General features: G+C 29.3%; 2 protein-coding genes across 3 annotated transcripts; both read right to left on the bottom strand.

Annotated features, from left to right (window-relative positions):
- Positions 1–981: 981 nt before the first annotated feature.
- Positions 982–2,317, bottom strand: LOC137806485 (gluconokinase). Its single transcript, XM_068606625.2, has 4 exons — positions 2,139–2,317; positions 2,010–2,052; positions 1,701–1,780; positions 982–1,596 (listed from the first exon to the last, which is right to left on the bottom strand). The coding sequence occupies exons 1-4, from the start codon at positions 2,152–2,154 to the stop codon at positions 1,154–1,156; spliced, it is 582 nt and encodes a 193-aa protein (XP_068462726.1). The 5' UTR covers positions 2,155–2,317; the 3' UTR covers positions 982–1,153.
- A 12,653-nt stretch (positions 2,318–14,970) lies between these two features.
- LOC137806487 (aspartyl/glutamyl-tRNA (Asn/Gln) amidotransferase subunit B) lies at positions 14,971–17,347 on the bottom strand. 2 transcript variants are annotated; one of them, XM_068606628.2, is made up of 2 exons: positions 17,192–17,347; positions 14,971–15,457 (listed from the first exon to the last, which is right to left on the bottom strand). In XM_068606628.2, exon 2 carries the CDS (start codon positions 15,444–15,446, stop codon positions 15,192–15,194), a length of 255 nt encoding a protein of 84 aa, XP_068462729.1. In that variant the 5' UTR covers positions 15,447–15,457; positions 17,192–17,347; the 3' UTR covers positions 14,971–15,191. The 2 variants fall into 2 exon arrangements, with proteins under 2 accessions (XP_068462729.1, XP_090156106.1); XM_090299980.1 differs by lacking the exon at positions 17,192–17,347 and adding an exon at positions 17,126–17,168.

A 17,347-nucleotide genomic window follows, 5' to 3' on the forward strand; every position in this document is an offset into this window, starting at 1 on the left:
AATTTTGTTATTATTATTGATATTATTAAATAAAAATATCATAATATTATTTTCACAGCATAATGAATTAGGTATGTAAACTAATCAGTTTTTCTTATTTCTTACTAAAGCAAGGAATAAAGTTTGTACCCTGAGTCCATTATATTTTCAGCACAAAGTTATGTCCTTCAACCCTTGCTAACAGTAAATGGGTTAAAGCAAAGCAAACAAAGGTTAACGGACAATATTAAAAAGATTCCATAATAAAGCTAGTTTTGTTTTATTAATTAATTGTAATTACCACCCATTCTAATGTTATGCAGAAAAGTCTTCTGTGAAAGTGTGCAGGCTGCAACTTGATGCCTTTTTTCCATTGAAAACAACAGTGAAAAATAGCTTGAATTTTTGCAATTTGAGGGCCCATTGCCGATCAAGTTAGATACTTCGAAGATGAAAAAAAATAAAGATATAATAATCTGAACATTTTTAACTAGTTACAAACAATTTTTTCCTTCACTTTTAGAGAAATTTTTCTTTTTCTCCAAAGCCTAAAGTACTTAGAATTGATTTCTTTCTGTGGAGAATCACAATGGCTGCCCAACTATGTTTTACTAAAGTCACCTTTGAAACAAGTTGCAGATAATTTAAGGTAAACCTGGTAACTAGACAATATAGTTAATGATTGTAAGTCTCAAGCACTTACTGTGGACTCTTTCAGGCAATATGGCAGAAGAAAAATCAGTTAAGTCAGCTTTCTTTTTCCCCATCTGTCAACCATGGAGAATACTCCTCACCAAATTTCAATACTAATTATTATCCAGTCTATGTAGGCCAATCTTGAAATTCAATGACATCCAATTCATTCTTGAAAAAAAAAAATCATACAAAACCAAACCAAATTGTGATTCAAATTATTTGGTGTTTAAGTTTGCACAATCGCCACATCATTCAAGTTTGATTAAAGGATAATAAGAAAAAAAATCCAGTTGCAAAACAAGGGTCTAGTTAAACTGGGAATTTTCTTATATTCGACATATATGGTGAAAAATACAGAGAATATCATATATGGACAGCTTGCCCTTTTTTCCCGATAGGTTATCCTTCTCTAAACCATTTCTCCTTTTATTTGTACAAACTACAGTTGAAACCATGAAATTATTAGAGATTCATTTTATCAATGAAACTCAATACAATCATGATGGAAACAGCCCTGAAAGTGGAGCATGTTTAGAATGGTGTTTACAATGGCTTGAGGTATCAAAGTAGCATCAACTTTATGTATTCCTTCACAGTGATCAACCTGAAGCAAATCTATCTGAGATTGCAGAAGTGATGCAGGCATATAATGTTTTCCTTCTGCAGCTCTGGCCTTAACTCGGACACTCAGCACTTCAGCAGGAGCATCCAACAAAATGAAGTTAACAGGACTTGCATAAGTCCCCCATTTATAAGCAGGGTAACCTGATCTAAGCATTTCTCTATATTGATTCTTCAAAGCAGAACAACCAAGAATCAGACCCTTTTTGTTATCCAAGTATTCATTTATGACATCACGCATTGCTTCAAGCCACGGCATCCTGTCTTCATCTGTCAGTGGGATTCCCATTCGCATCTTTTCTGTTGTATTGGAAGAAATGAGATCAAAACAAAACAAAATCAGAAAAAAACAATAACAAAACAGATAGAATCAGTCCTTGTGAATAAACCATACACACACACACCTTTGTTTAATTCAGAGTGAAAATCATCAGCATCAAGGTACTTATATTGCATCTCTTTTTCCAGACTCCGACCTATTGTTCTGCGAATAAATAACCAACAAAAGAAATGTTAACCCAAACAGCCATATTCAACAACGATCATCCTCTTCTATATTCATGTATACAAACATTTAAAAGCCCTTTGATTGATGCTGACTTTCACTTCTAATGTCAAATGAAAAAAAAAAAGTTAATGTAATCTAAAAGTTAATACTGAATATGAAACCACCACCACCACCATAATAACATGTGAAAAGAAAAAAAGCTTACGTCTTTCCGGCGCCACAGACACCCATGACAACGATAACTGCACCTGTTTTGGGTCCCAGATATGAATTCAGAGTGTGCAAATAAGAAAGCAAAGAAATTGAAGACGAGAAAAATATGGTGAATCATTACCATGGTTTGAAGCCATGTTGATGAATCTGGGTTTGGTAATGAAAGATATGAAAAGAATGGTTGAGAAGTTGTGTGTATATAAAACAATTTAGACGTGAAAAACAGAGAGAAGCTGCAAAAGTTATATATAATAATATGCAGGAAGGTCGCAATCACATTCAATTTTGGCGAAGTCACGCGGTTTGTACTGAATACTAAAAATATATATAAAAAAAAAAAAAGATAGAAGGTGTGGTTACGTATAAGTCTGTCATAAGGTTGTACCTGTTGAAGTGAAATTGAGGTTGTCTACGTGTGACAGTGCGTAGGATCCGAGTCATTTCATTGGCTCATCTCAATCCAATGCATCTGCAACTCACTTTCACACACCAATCTCTTTTAAGACACCTATCTTCTCATTTTCACAACAACCCAAATCAAACTTGTAATTTTCTTTACTTTGAAAACTGCATAAAACCTTCAATTTATAATTTTGATTTGATAAAATTTTAAAATTGTTTCATCTTTTTTCAAGTAAAATCCATAACTCAGCAAAAATAGTCATTTCTTTATATAGTATGTTGCAGATTTATCATTATATCTAACATTTTTTTTTAATTCTTCTGGTCTTATTCCTATTCAACTATGTATTATTATAGATACGGATACTGACAAGACATGAATACGGACACGGAGATACGTATAATCTCTAAAATGTAGGACACAGGAACACGGGTCTATATATTATATAATTTTAAATTATATAAATTGAAAATAAATATTTATATGCAAAAGTATGTTTGCGATTCTTTTGGAAACATGAAGATATTTGTCATGACCGTTCAAAAGAATTTGTTCCTTATTTTTATAATCATAATAAAAATTTATACAATAAATTTGAGTTTTTAGAAAATTACTGTATTTATACCTTTTAAAATTGTGTTAGAATCGTGCTAGAATTTTCAAAAATTCAACAAATATTTTTTGAATTGAACATTTCACTGATAAGTGTCCTACGAGTGTCAACACCGATACGTTTGTCCGACACAATACACCATTTAAGAGAAGTATATGAAACTCATAGGTTAGGTATTAACATGGTGGTTTCTTGGCTTAATCGATCTAATAACACTTTTGTAACATTATATACTATTTTAATTAATAAAATATACTTAATGATACATTTTACTACTCAATTATCATATATATTGTTTATTTTATTGTTGATGTTTCTTTTATCCTATTTTTTCATTAACTTTTATATTTTATCTCATTTTTATATATGGTTTTGAATGTTGTAAAAATTTCCTAGAGACACGTCTATATCTTGGGATTCATTTATTAAATATTTTATTTTGATTATATAAATTTATTTCTTTAATTACATAAAATATGTATGATTATACATCTTTAAATATTTTATTTGAAGGGTACTTGTTATAAAAAATATGTAATACAAAATTTATAACTCTATTTTATATTTCGAATACAAAGCTATATTATTACAGACTTGTATAATTAAAATGAAAATTATCTAATACATAAATTTGTCATCATAATTTTTAGTACTTTTCCTTTCATGATATAATATTTAAATAAAATGTTTCATACTTTTAAATTCAGATTTACAAATTTAATATTTAATATACGCTACTTAGTTTTTACTATTTAATATTTATCACATATTACCTATTTATCACTTGATATTTAATATTTACTAATTAAAATTTAATATTTTTCTTTTAATATTCAATATTTCATATTTAGTAATTAATATGTAATATTTAATTTTTAAATTGAATAAATAATAATTATTTAATATTATTTTATTTAAAATTAAGTATTTAACCTTCGATATGAAATGCTTAATGTTAAAAATAGTATTAAATTTTTATTATTTAATTTTAAATATCCAATATTTAATATTTAATGTTAAATATTAAATACTTATTATTTAGTATTTAAAACTTACATATTTTTTAAAATTAAATAATTATTTATGTAAAAATTTTAAATGATTTCCTAATAAATCATTATTTACCAAATAATTTTTAAATTAGGAAATTTTAAAAATATTTTCATGCAAGTAAAATATTTCTAATAAACATATTTCTTTTCGAAACATGTTTTAATGAAAAGAAACTATTGACATTATGGTACATTTTGTAGAAATATATTTAATTATTTTTAAAATCTGTTAAAAAAATTATTTTAAATTATTTTTATTATTATTATTTTAACATTTTATAATTTTCCAGATTATATATTACAAAATTTAAAATAAAATAAAACCACAATTGAATAGAGTTTATCATTGCTTAAATTAAACTAGGATTATAAAAAAAAGTCACAAGCCTAAACAATAAGAAGACAATGTTAAACCCTCCTAATACTTATAACTTAGAAAAAGGAAGAAGTGTCACCATATAGGTCAAAATGTTAGAACATGTTCAGAAATATTATTACTTCCACAAAGGTAATTAAAAGAAAATAAAAAGAGAGAAGTTAAGGGAAACACAATATTAGGTTAGAAAATCAACATCTGCATCATCATTTAGATGTGTACAATTAATTGTTGATCAAGAGTGATCAAGAGCTTTGAAGAATCTAAATCCAAGGTGTTTGATGAAAGGTTGGTGTTGTTGCTGTGTGTGGGTGGGATCTGGGTAGATTAAAGTGTAATCCATTCTTTTGTTGAATATAAAACTGATGTGAATTGAAACCTTTTTGAAAATAGATGTTTTTCCAACCAAGTGAAAAACAACCTGTTGTTTCGTCGAATCAACCGGTTGTTTTGGTCTTAGAGGTTTTTGAAAAAGGTTGAAAGTTGTTTGACTTGGTTGACTTAACTGTCAAACCAAATCAATCAGTTGTTTCGTGTTTTCAACCAATTGTTTCTTTGAAAATTCTAATAGAATTCAGTTTTGATTGGAGAATCTTTCTTAAATGATTTCTAACTGAATACGCTCATTCATTAAATGTTTTAACCAATCTTTGGAAGTATATATAGTTTGTTATATGTTTATGAAGATAAAGAAACAATTTTGAGAAATTCAGTTTGACAAATTTTGATCTCAAGTTTTCTAGATTCACATCAAGCTTTGGATTTTCAAGTGAGAGTGGAATAGGATTGCAATTGTATTCTTTTCAGTTGTACTTTGATCAGGTGTAATCATTTTCTCTATCTTCTGTATTTCTGTAGTTGTATTGCAAAGAGTGTTGTGTGTTCTTGAGGTGTTCAAGATCAACACTCTTGGTGTGGTTTGCCAAAGGTAGTATGTTTCTTGAAGGGTTCAAGGTCACTACTTTGGTGGATTACCCAGTGGTTTCTAGGAATTGGATGTAGCTCTTGTTGTAAGAATGAACCAGTATAAACTGCTTGTGTGCATTTCTCTTTCTCTGATCTCTTTTAAATTTTGTTTTTAAGTTGTTAAAATTTCTACTCGTATAAACAACCGATTGAATCGAAGAAACAATCGATTGTTTGTTTGTGTTTCACTTTAAAACAAATTGTGTTTTTGGCTAAAACTTGGTTCCTCTTTTGGATTTCTTCACTGAGTTTCATTAAACCTTCAAAAGTTTTTGAAAATCTCTTATAAACAATTCACCCCCTCTTATTTAAGGTCATATATTCTAACATCAATCACTAAGTGTTCTTAAGACATTAAAAAGGAAAAACCTTTTAAATAGGTATACATAATTTACTTTACTCTTTTAAAAGTTTAAAATTTTATATAAGAACACAGTCTCTTCATCTTTCTTTGAGTTCTTAAATAGATATTTTGTAATATTTATTTATTTATTAAGTTTTAATTAATAAATAAAATATTAATATTGAAAAAAATCTTTATACCATTGTTTGAAGAAGTTACTTTAAATAATAGAAAAAAAATAAAAAAAAATGTATTAAATTTATAATGATGAATATAATTAAAATTATACAATTATAATAACAAAAAAACTGTATAATTAACTCATGATTACATAATTAAAATGATAGTTAACTTTACTTGAAAAGGCTCTCAAATAAATATATTTTAAAACTTGATGACGATAATGACATTAAAGAAGTGTGTTCTCTTTTGTAGAGCTTATGCAAAATTTAGATGAAGATCATTATGTATGTTGGTTGTTGAGACATCTCTATTGAAATGTTCATTGGAATAATCAAAATTACAATTATAAGTGTGTAGTTCATCTTATGTAATGTGATGCATGCATACTATACATGTTCCAACCACATATAGGTTCATGTATAATAGTAATCGAGATCGAAGAACTTCAACACATATTCCATATCCTTTCTTTCTATTCTTTATATTAGAAAAACAATTTTAATTTGTATTATGTCTTCAAAACGTGAATCAAAAGTCTAACTCTTCTTGATCAATATCAAATGCTAAATAGTATTTCACGTCCTATCATACTCTCTTTGTAGTAGTATATTTCATATATGGAGCTTCTCATTATTCCAAATTTCATTAATCACATAGATTTGATAAAAATATTGATGTCATACTTTGAATCCACAATCCCAAAAAAATTATATAGAATCCATAAGTGATATGTGTAACTTTTACAATCATAATTGTGGGTTTACCATGACCAACATAACAAAATTTATTGTTTCATACTACCATGCCATTTTTTCCTTCTCAATGCTACCAAACAATTTTCTTTTATGTTGGAATAAAAAATTATCCTTACAAGTTTAAATCATTCTTGATAAATATCATATGCTAAATAGTATTTATTGTTATATTAGACTCTATTTGACGATATTTCACCCTTCGAGCTTTATGATGGGTGGTCCGATAACGGTTCGACACAAATACTCGCTAGGATAGGCTCGAAATGGATCTGATACCATATTATAAAATAGACCAGAGATGAATAAAAGAGAACAAAGATGAACAAAAGAGTAAAAGAAAGAAGAGATATTCATTCTCATATCCTTTGTCTTCCTTTTACTCTTTTGTTCATGTTTGTTCTCTTTTATTCATCTCTGTTCTATTTTATAATAAGCTTGTTACTCCAAAATCTCATTAAACACAAGAGATGGATTAAGAATGTTAATGTCATAGTTTAAATCCACAATTCCAAAAAATATATGTCAAGTCCATAATTCATATGTAACAATATAGAAAAACACATGAATGAAATAAAGAAAGAAAACTCAAATATAGAAGATTCTATACACAGAGGACATGTAGTGTACAACGTACTCCAAAGAGTTTAACATTACTTTATATATAGAATTAGAACAAAAAAATTATTAAAACAGTTAAGACAACCATCATCAAGAAGAAACACGAGATACATGGTCTAGTTAGGAAACAATATATAGATGATAAACATATACACACATTGACAATAAGTTATCATCTATGTTAATCCCTAGTAGATACATCCTAGTAGAAAACCTCATTAACTCTTCATAAGACATTTATGATTTTAGAGTCAAACATCACAATTCTCCACCTTCTAAATCATGGAGGAAGCCTGTTTTATTATCCTTTATTCTCAAACAAAAAATTAATCAACTTCATACAATGTTTGAACCTTAATCTTGGTAGACTTTGTAAATACATATACAGGTTTCTTTTTTGAAGCTACCTTCACGATCCTGACTTCCATAAACTTAACTACGTCTCTTTTAAAGTGTAGTCATTATATATTAAGTAAATATATGACATTTGTACAATATTCAACTTTTATATAATCCTCTTTAACCATAAAGCCTCATTTAATCCATTTAAGTGCAATATACTTTGTTTGAGTAGTAGATAAAGTCACCACTAAATGAAAATTGGATTTCAAACATGTTGTTATTGACCATATGGATCAAAGGTTCTTTTGATGTTTCCAAATTTCATCTTTGAATAATAGAATAATTTGTATGTGTAATTGTCTGGGTAGATTTCAATGTAATTGTGTATGCTTCTTTCAATACATTATGATCCAAGTCATCTCTAAGAAATGGTTGTTTTCTAAAAATTGCTAAGTATTTTTAACCGATTGATTTGTTGTATCAACAGGTTAAAATTACTTAAACTTGTTACTAGTTTTAAAAGAGTTTCTTTTCTAAATTGTTACTCTCTGTTAAAATCAACAAGTTATTTCGAAATATGAATTTGTTTTTAAAGTTATTGATTTTTCTGTTAAGAGAAATCAGTTTGTTATTTCGAGAAATCAACTTGATGATCTAATTACTTTTATGTTTTACAACAAAATTGTTTTACATTCTTCAAACTGTTTTTGTGTTTGAAAAAAAAAAAACCTATGAAAAGGGTTTTCAAATACTTTTCAAGACACGAAATTCATCAAAGAGAAAAGATTGTTTTTTCTATTGAAATCTTGGTGGAACATTTTGCATCTTTGATCATTCTTGTGTTAGAAAGTTGTTGCATCTGAATCTGTACAACACTGGTTTACTTCTTACTTCTCAAGTCTGATCAATCCTTTTTTGTATTTTTCTCATAGTTTGCTAAGAGTTGGTTTGTCTGTTTGAGTATAGATTCTTGTAGGGTTCAATAATTGTTCTCTTGATTGTCAATCTTTGTCACATTCAGCTTTAGTGAATTCTCAGTGGTTTGACTCAGGACTGGATGTGGCTCTTGTATTAAGAGTGAACCAGTATAAAAGTTCAGTTTGATTCTCTCTATCTATCTCTTTACTAGTTCAATTCGTTATATATTTGTTATTCACTGAACTTCAATTGATTGAATTAATATAAAACTAATTGATATCTCTTTTATAATCAGTTGAACAGAGTAATCAATCAATTGATTTTATCATAATTTTCAATATGACTTCTAGTTCTGTGAAAATCTTTTTGAAAAACAATTTACCCCCCTCTTGTTTTAGGTCATCTATTCTAACAATTGCAATCCCAAACAATGTGAAAACATACCAAAAAATAAACTTTCTAGTGTCTACATTTCTTACATATTTTGCATCCAAATATCCTTCAATAGTTTTTTTATCATAGGTTGTCCGCCTATAAACTAGTCTAAGCGATATTGTTCAATTCAAATATCTTGGCATCCTTTTCAAAGCCTCCAATGAGCATTTCTAGGATCTACCATTAACCTACTAATCACACTAACAATATGTGTCACATCTGGTCTACTACACATTGTTTCATGCATGATGCTTCTTAATCAATTAGCATATAAAACTCGTCATCTCCCTCTTGTCTTCCTCTAAAATAGGAACTTGGATAATTGAAAGCTTCATACAATGGCCAAAAGGTGTACTTACAGGTTTAGACTTATGCATCATAAACTCTCAACAATCTTTCTCAAATAAGCTTGTTGAGATAAACATAACACCTCAATCATTTGATTTATATATATATATATATATATCCTAAGTATTTACCTCGTGGGACCAAGATCTTTCATATCAAATTGAGTTATTTTATCTCATATTTATATTGGTTGGTTATAAGGATATTGCCTACATGCAAGAGCAATAAAAACATACTCTCTTTTTTTTCTTTTTTTTAAGATGTAGGTGTAGTTATCATAATTGCACATCTAAGCTCTATCTACCTCAAGAGATCATCAAATCTCTTGTACAACTGCCACAAGACCTAAAAATGTTTAAAATAGTTTGATATAATTTTATAAAATTATAAATCAAGAAAACATACATTTAAATAAAAGAAGAGCAAATAACAAATTAATATAATTTTTTTAAAGAGACAAAGCTTTAAGAAAATTTTAGATAAAAAATAAGGAAAAGCTAAATAAATAAGATTAAAAGATGTTAACAAAATACTCAAACAAGAAAACTTGAAAAAAACTTGGGGATAAAATTAAACAACTAGAATTACCACTAGATTCATGCTCAGACCGCTGATGAAATTTAACCAAAATAACAAAGTTATCAAAAGACAACAGTCATAATTTATTAATTCAATTTGACCAATTTTAAATAAAAACAAATAGAACTTGTGTCCAAACATTTATTGGACAATATATCTATGAAAATTTAGTTTCCCAAACTTTAAGCACTTTGTTTCTCACCTTTTTATTCTTGGTTGTTATATATGCAAATAGCTCCACACTTTGGCTTGCTAAATTGCTCCTTGTGAATTTTTTTAATTCTCACTCTTAAAACTCAAATCCTAATTCTCCATTGTAAGAAATAACACTACTTGAATATTTATGTTTGCATGTTTTATACCAATTTAACAAACCCAAAGAACCTTGTCATGGAAGCAAGTTCTCCAAATTTTTCCTAAACAAGATTGTTCAAGCACTTTTATGATAAGGAAAATTCAAGAATAAAGACAAACAATCCAGGTATACTCAAACTAGATTAATCAAGTAAAAAAATATACTAAAAGCTACACGTATGTTTCGACCAAGAAAAAGGAAGTAGGTATAAAACATTATCAATGAATTATCATGTAAAACAAAGCAAAATAAATGTACATGGAAATATTACAACGTATGAGCCTTAGGAATTTATCAAAGAATATTCAAGAATCACATCACATACAAACTCGACTAGAACAACCCATTTTTTAAAAAAATGACTTATTTGTGATGTAACACCTTCTAAGTTGATTTGAAACTTGGATATAATAGAACTTGATGTATTTCTTTCTTTGATTTGGAAGGATGTTTCAACTCAAAGAGGGATTTGGAACTAAAGATGCATGCAATAACCTATGGAGGAATGTCGACCATGACTTAGAAAATAAGGAACAAAATATTAAAATGAAAAATCAAATGGACAAGATGAAAAAGAATGGAGAAGATGTCACCTTGAATCCCTTCAAGGTGAAGTGCATAATTAATTTAGCACTTAAGAATCTATTTTAGATAATAACCCAAGAAAAATAGTATCAAACTCTCAAGAGACCTAAAATCCCACAAAATTCTTATTTTATTCAAATTCAAGTGTACATTGTACAAAAGAGAGACCCTTTATTTATAAGGTTAGGAAAGAGTTCAAGAAAAATAGTAAAAATAGGTAAAATAGAAAAATAAAAAACCAATGGGTGATGAACCCACATTGGTCATGAGATATCTAATGATAATGGGTGATTAATAACATTGTTAAATCCATGCATTAGCTTAACTACCAAGTAGTTAAGTTAGTTCATGAATTTTTTTCATTTAATTTTAAAACACTTTATATGCTTCTAAAATCATCTAGAATATTCCTTGACATATTTAAAGAATTTATAATTTTTTTACAAAAACATAGTATGCTTCATAATTTCATCTTTAAGCAACTTCAATCTTCCTCTTATCATCATTGTCTTATAGGATCACTTTATTTTTTCTTCCTGTTTCTTGTACGAATTTCTTAAGGTGTCTCTCCACCTTTCAAGCCCTATCTCCCTTGACTTGTTTTATCTCCATCCATGATCACATCTAATATGATCCCAAATAAAGGAAAATCTATGTTACAAGAAGATGAAGCGACTACAAGAGCTCAAGAAAAAGAAATCAAGAAGAAGAGCTTAAAAGACAACATCAAAAATAAGAAAAACTAATAAGAGGAATGTAAATGAGATTAGAAGGAAATATCAAAAGTATTTCTCTTAATATTTCCTCTAATTTCCTTGTAAATAAAAATATAGAAACTATATTTTCTTTCTTTGAAAAATAATTTTAAGATACTTTAGTATGAACATAAGGATAACTCTTAAAAACAAAGACCTTAGTTGAAAATTATGTGCATCAATCAAATAAGTTTTAGACTTTTCATATTTCAAATGGTCTTGTTTGTAAAAGTGTTTACAGAAATCAAACAAGTTTTAAACTATTTTTATTCTCTAGGCTATCTTATATAAGCATGTGTCCTCTCATTTGTAACATAATTCATGAATTGAAGTAGAAGCTTGAAGAGAATTCTCTCAATTTTGTGAATCTTTATGAAGTATTCACCTCTTTTCATGGATTTTATTTTGAGTTTTCCAAAGTAAAGTATGTGCCTCTAAAAGTCATAGGTCAACCTCGATTAGTTTTATTAATGTAGAAAATAAGAAAGTTACAAGAAGGGAGTGTTGAATTTTCATTTAAATAATTTTAAAGTATTTTTGCAAATATCATTTGATTAAATGTTCTATGCACATGATTTTGTTTGTGACCCAATAAAAAAAAAAACTTTTCATCTAATATGTTATATCAAATGCATTTGACTAACTTTAAGTGAATAATTTATCTATGTTGTTTTCTTATTTATCCAACCTAAAGATCAGACTAAGAATCTTTAGTCTAACAAAACACATTTGATGCATATGACCTATGAAGATACATTATGAAGGCAATACTTAAAGTGGAATACATTTCAATCGGTTTCACCCGATGAATTTTAAAACATTTCTCTTAAAGAAAAACTCATAACAAATATAATACGATGAACATAGTTAAAAGCTCATTTTATGATTAGCTCATCTAGCTCAATAGAATCAAGTCAGACGAATATTTTACAACTTAGTTAAATCACTTGACTAACAAATATTCATGTTTACTTTAACAAGTGATTAAATCATAATTTAGTGTATGCTTAGTCAAGACAAAGATATACATCAAGTACTTAACAACAAGAAAGCTCAATAAAACATTTTCATAGAGTTCTCGTGCATTAGCTCTTCTTCTTAGATTAGTGTAGACGATAGTATTCTTTGGGATGATAGTCACTTCTAGCTAACCCTTTTAGTATTATTTTCTTAAGTCACTCCTAGCTGACACTGAGTATCCTTTAATTAGTCACTCCTAGATAGAACTGAGTATTATTTGCTCAAGCCACTCCTAACTAACTTCGAGTATTCTTTGCTCAAGTCATTCTTGGCTAACAAAAGTATTTTTTTTCTCAATCCACTCCTAGCTAACATAGGAAAGGTTAAGGGTTTGAATGTGTCTGATGAGTGCTAACCAGACTGTTTCATTTAATGCATCTTATGCATTTTAAATGATCTTCTTCTTTAAGCAATCTCCTAGATGACTAGCGATGTATGCTTCCCTCGGTATCAAAGCCTTATGTACCATAACATGGTAAAAATACATACTATACAAGGCAAGTAGTTAAGCTAGAATTTGAAAGTAGTTGTGTTAGAAGAGTTAGTGTTCCTTATATCTTTAGGTCATGTCTCTAGATATATTTGACTATTAATGTTTGGCGCGATTCTTCTTAAAGACAGATGTTGAAGGCAATTTCTAAAAAATAGACTCAAGATTCATAAAGATTCTTTGATCTTGTGTTGGCTTGAAGTAAACAGTATGCTCAATGTTCTTTCATCTATTCTTCATTCTTCAATGGACAAACATTGTTATTGATTATCAATTTCTTATCATCTAATAGACGATGCATTGGGATGATCTTATCTTCATCTTAACCGACGCAACTTCATACTTTGTTGGTTTAAACACTTAATCAAAATTGAAAGGTGTTAAATTTTTACCTTAATAATTAACCATAAAATATATATATATATATATATTAGTTTTAATTAACTCTAGTTGGTTGTCTAGATTCAAGATGAGTTAAAAGAGTAATCTTCTACACTTTTCTTATTCTAGCCAATAAATAGTTAATCTCATATATATTGTAAAGGAAATATGTGTTATCTATAAAATATAACTTCTTTTAACTTGTGGGAGTGTTTTCTCTCTTTAGAGTGTAAAGACAGATTCTCTTGATACTTATCTTAAATTGCTAGATTCAAGTGGTGGTGAATCTTCAAGACAATTATCCCCTTTGAAGTTTGTGTTTTTTCATCTCTAATTTATTCCTATTTTGATTTCATTTCATTTTTTTTTTCTTTGTGTTGGTTGAATCTTGTTCTACCTCATGGTTTCCCTTTCTTGTCTTGGTTGAAATCTTGAAGTTGTTAAATCCTTCCTAACTCAAAGGATTTCTCTTCAAGTGACTATGAGAGTTAGAGTCTTTCACCGTCAAACCTTCTGCGTTGGATGTTTCACCAAGAAGTTTATTTATCTTTGTTGTAAGCTTATATTGCATATGTGATTGAGGCTACTTTGTTTGGTGACTTTAGGATATTCCAAGTATTGAGATAGGAATAGAGTTAAGGAAGTCTTGCTTTTTTAGTTGTGAATGATCCTACTATTAAATGTTAGTTATGTAATTGATATGAATGATAGTACACACTCACTTTGATTAGAAGCACAAAATAGTATGTGAATATAACAGATATCTTCCATCTTAATGAAACATTTCTTGAATAGCACATGATTTCTTCCACCATTTATGAAACCTTACTTGAGTAGTTGAGTAGGAGACGACAAGTTATAGGGATGTCTCACATAGGACTCTTTCTTCCTGCACCTCCATACCTTCTTCTCTCACCTCCATATATTTTCAAATTTCCAAAAATGCCCCTCTATACTATTCCAGATTACGTAATTCGGAAATCATTTTTCAAATTAGTAATTAGCTTCCGGATAACATAATCCAGAAACCTTTTTTCATATACATGATTAATTTCTGGATTACATAATCCGGAAGTCTTATTTAGCTTCTGGATTATGTAATCTAGAAGTCTTTTTTCAAATGAGTTTCCGAATTACATAATCCGGAAACTACTATATGGGGATGACATAAGAAAGATAAAAATGTATTTTCATGTTGTGTATGCAGGTGGCAGAAGAAGATATGGAGGTGGAGGTGCAGGAAGAAATAGTCCTCACATAGACGTTAGGTGATGTCTCCGAAATTGTACACTAAATCCATGCAACAAAATTATAAGAACTCGGTCAAAGAAGAGAATGTTCACATCATAACATGGCTATTACAAATGTTGGTAAACTTCCTAATGTGACAAAATCACATCGCCAGCACACATGATATTAAGAACAAGAGAACATGATTGAACAAAAAATTCTATTGTATAACAAATAGCATGCTTCTGCGCCCACTGGTGAGTTGTGATCAACACTAGGGTTTCAGAATACAACAATCTACAAGAATTTCTTAGCCAAACAAAAGCAACAACAAGCCTACCATTTATCTTGCTCACTGAACAATTTAATATAATCATAATGCAGCTATAAAGTCACGCTAATTGTCTATATGTCATACAGAAATCGTCTACTTGAACAAATGAGCAAGATCAGGATCATCTAAATCCACGTCCAACCATCCATTCAACTTCATATATTCTACATAATCATCTGGCGGCTGCACTGGGCGAGCACGTTTGGGAGTAAAGCTGTGAATTCTTGCAAGGTCCTTGGCAAGCCATTTAACATATGTCTGGTCCACAGGAGGAACAATCTTGAGTAATATTGTGTCATTCTTTTCTTGCTTCTCAGTTTTGTGTCCCCTGACAAATTTGTTTCCCATGACAAATTAACCTGAATGAAGATTTTTAAAAAATGAGTTGTACAAGGTATTTGAGTGTAACTAGCAGAGGCGTTGCAGTTATTAAACGCTGAAATCGACGTGTTCAATTGGCATCTGCTCCTAAATTAAGCTTGTGAAGAGAAGACTCAACAAGCAACACTAAAATTACTTTGGTCCTGTTTTGAATGAATTGTTTCAGTCAAGTACATACACGAAAAGTGCTTATCATAAAAGCATTAATATCAAAAGCTACTTCTCAACAAGTTGTTTTGGGCTTGGATGTACTCTTCCATGAGTACGTAAATGATAAGTTCTGTTAGGAGATTTTTGTTCAAAAGCTTCCATTTGATGAAATTACTAAAAGGTGCATATTTGAAATTACAGTATCAAACGTAGAGAAGTTAATAATCACCAATTTAATAATTTTATAAAGTTTATGTAATATCCAACATTATAGAACATCCAAAATCATCGCAAATTGGTTTATGAAAGACAAGTACTGAAGAAACACATGATAGCACATTTTCCTCTACCGTGGAGTTTGATCTCTATATTTATATACATAGTTGAGACGAGTGTGACCTTGTATGGACAGTGTGAACCATGCACAGAATGTTAAATCCAAATATTCCTCTCTTTGACCCAACAATTCAATCTGAACGCTGGCAAAAGATTATCATACAGTTTAATATTGCAATCATTAACACCACTAGCCAGTTTTAGTAACAATACTGTAGCTTCTAGTTCCAAAGTAATTACAATACAACTCGTATTGTAACTGACACCTTCTACTACCTCTCGTTGCTAAACTGAGCAACAAGCATTCACCACACAGTCTATACTTCTAGCAAGATGCTAAGTTGACTTATTGTCACTGAATCTTCCAAGCAGTCTGATATAAATCAAGGGGTCCAAGGGTACAGTTTCTTGACTTACATATTTATGCTGCTCTTCTCATCTCAAAGGAAACATTACCAAGATTTTGGTTTTACAAAAGAAGCTAGTGTAACTTAGATAATTCTTTTACATAAATATCATGGTTCTCAGAAAGAATTTTCCTAGTTCTTTTTCTTTTCTGTTTCAACTCCTCCAATTCAACATGGTACTATTCAATCAACAGAGGCTACTGCTTCATATTAATGAACCCGGTTTCTTCAAAAACAACTTGTCAACATAGGCACCAATATTTACTACTAAAATGTTTCTAAACAAAAGGTTGGCATACAGAAAATTTTTCTACCATAAGCATTTAGATCAGAATTTAACAAAACTGGTTTTGTAAGCATGGTTGATAGAATGAGATGCTCATAGTACTCTCAACGCACTTAGTGATTTCTTGAAAGTGGGAAAAAACGATGCCTGATGCAACATCTCACAAAATCATACTTCGGAAAAACCCAAATCAGATCCTAACCTAAGTCCCTCTTTCTAAAAACACAGAATAGTTCAATTCCAATCAAATACCAGCAAGCTAAGCTACTGACCTAAATCATAAAAGACAAACATGAATGTCTTTCATGTAAATCAACATTAAGCGAAATTCATTCCTGGTTTATAGTTCAATTTATCATATCTGCGGTTTCTGCATACACTAATTCATAACACCACAATCACAAAATGAAAAAATACGCGAAACAAGCAACACAACCAATTTAACAATTGAAATTACAAATACTAACATTCTTGGAAGCAATAATCAAATTGGAAACTTAGCAAGAATATGAATTGCATTGGAACGTACGTACCTTCACGGATTATTCGACAATAACTGGTTCCGAATTATACAATTGGTTTAGGAATGGATAATATAGGGAGGGAAATGTTCACCTGCGCCACAAATTCACTCCTACCATTTATTTTCAATTCCTTATATTTTTTTTCCTATTCTAATTTGCCATTTA

Source organism: Phaseolus vulgaris, chromosome 3 (genome assembly GCF_051622355.1).
Source record: "Phaseolus vulgaris cultivar YP4 chromosome 3, ASM5162235v1, whole genome shotgun sequence".
In the NCBI taxonomy this organism is placed as follows: domain Eukaryota; kingdom Viridiplantae; phylum Streptophyta; class Magnoliopsida; order Fabales; family Fabaceae; genus Phaseolus; species Phaseolus vulgaris.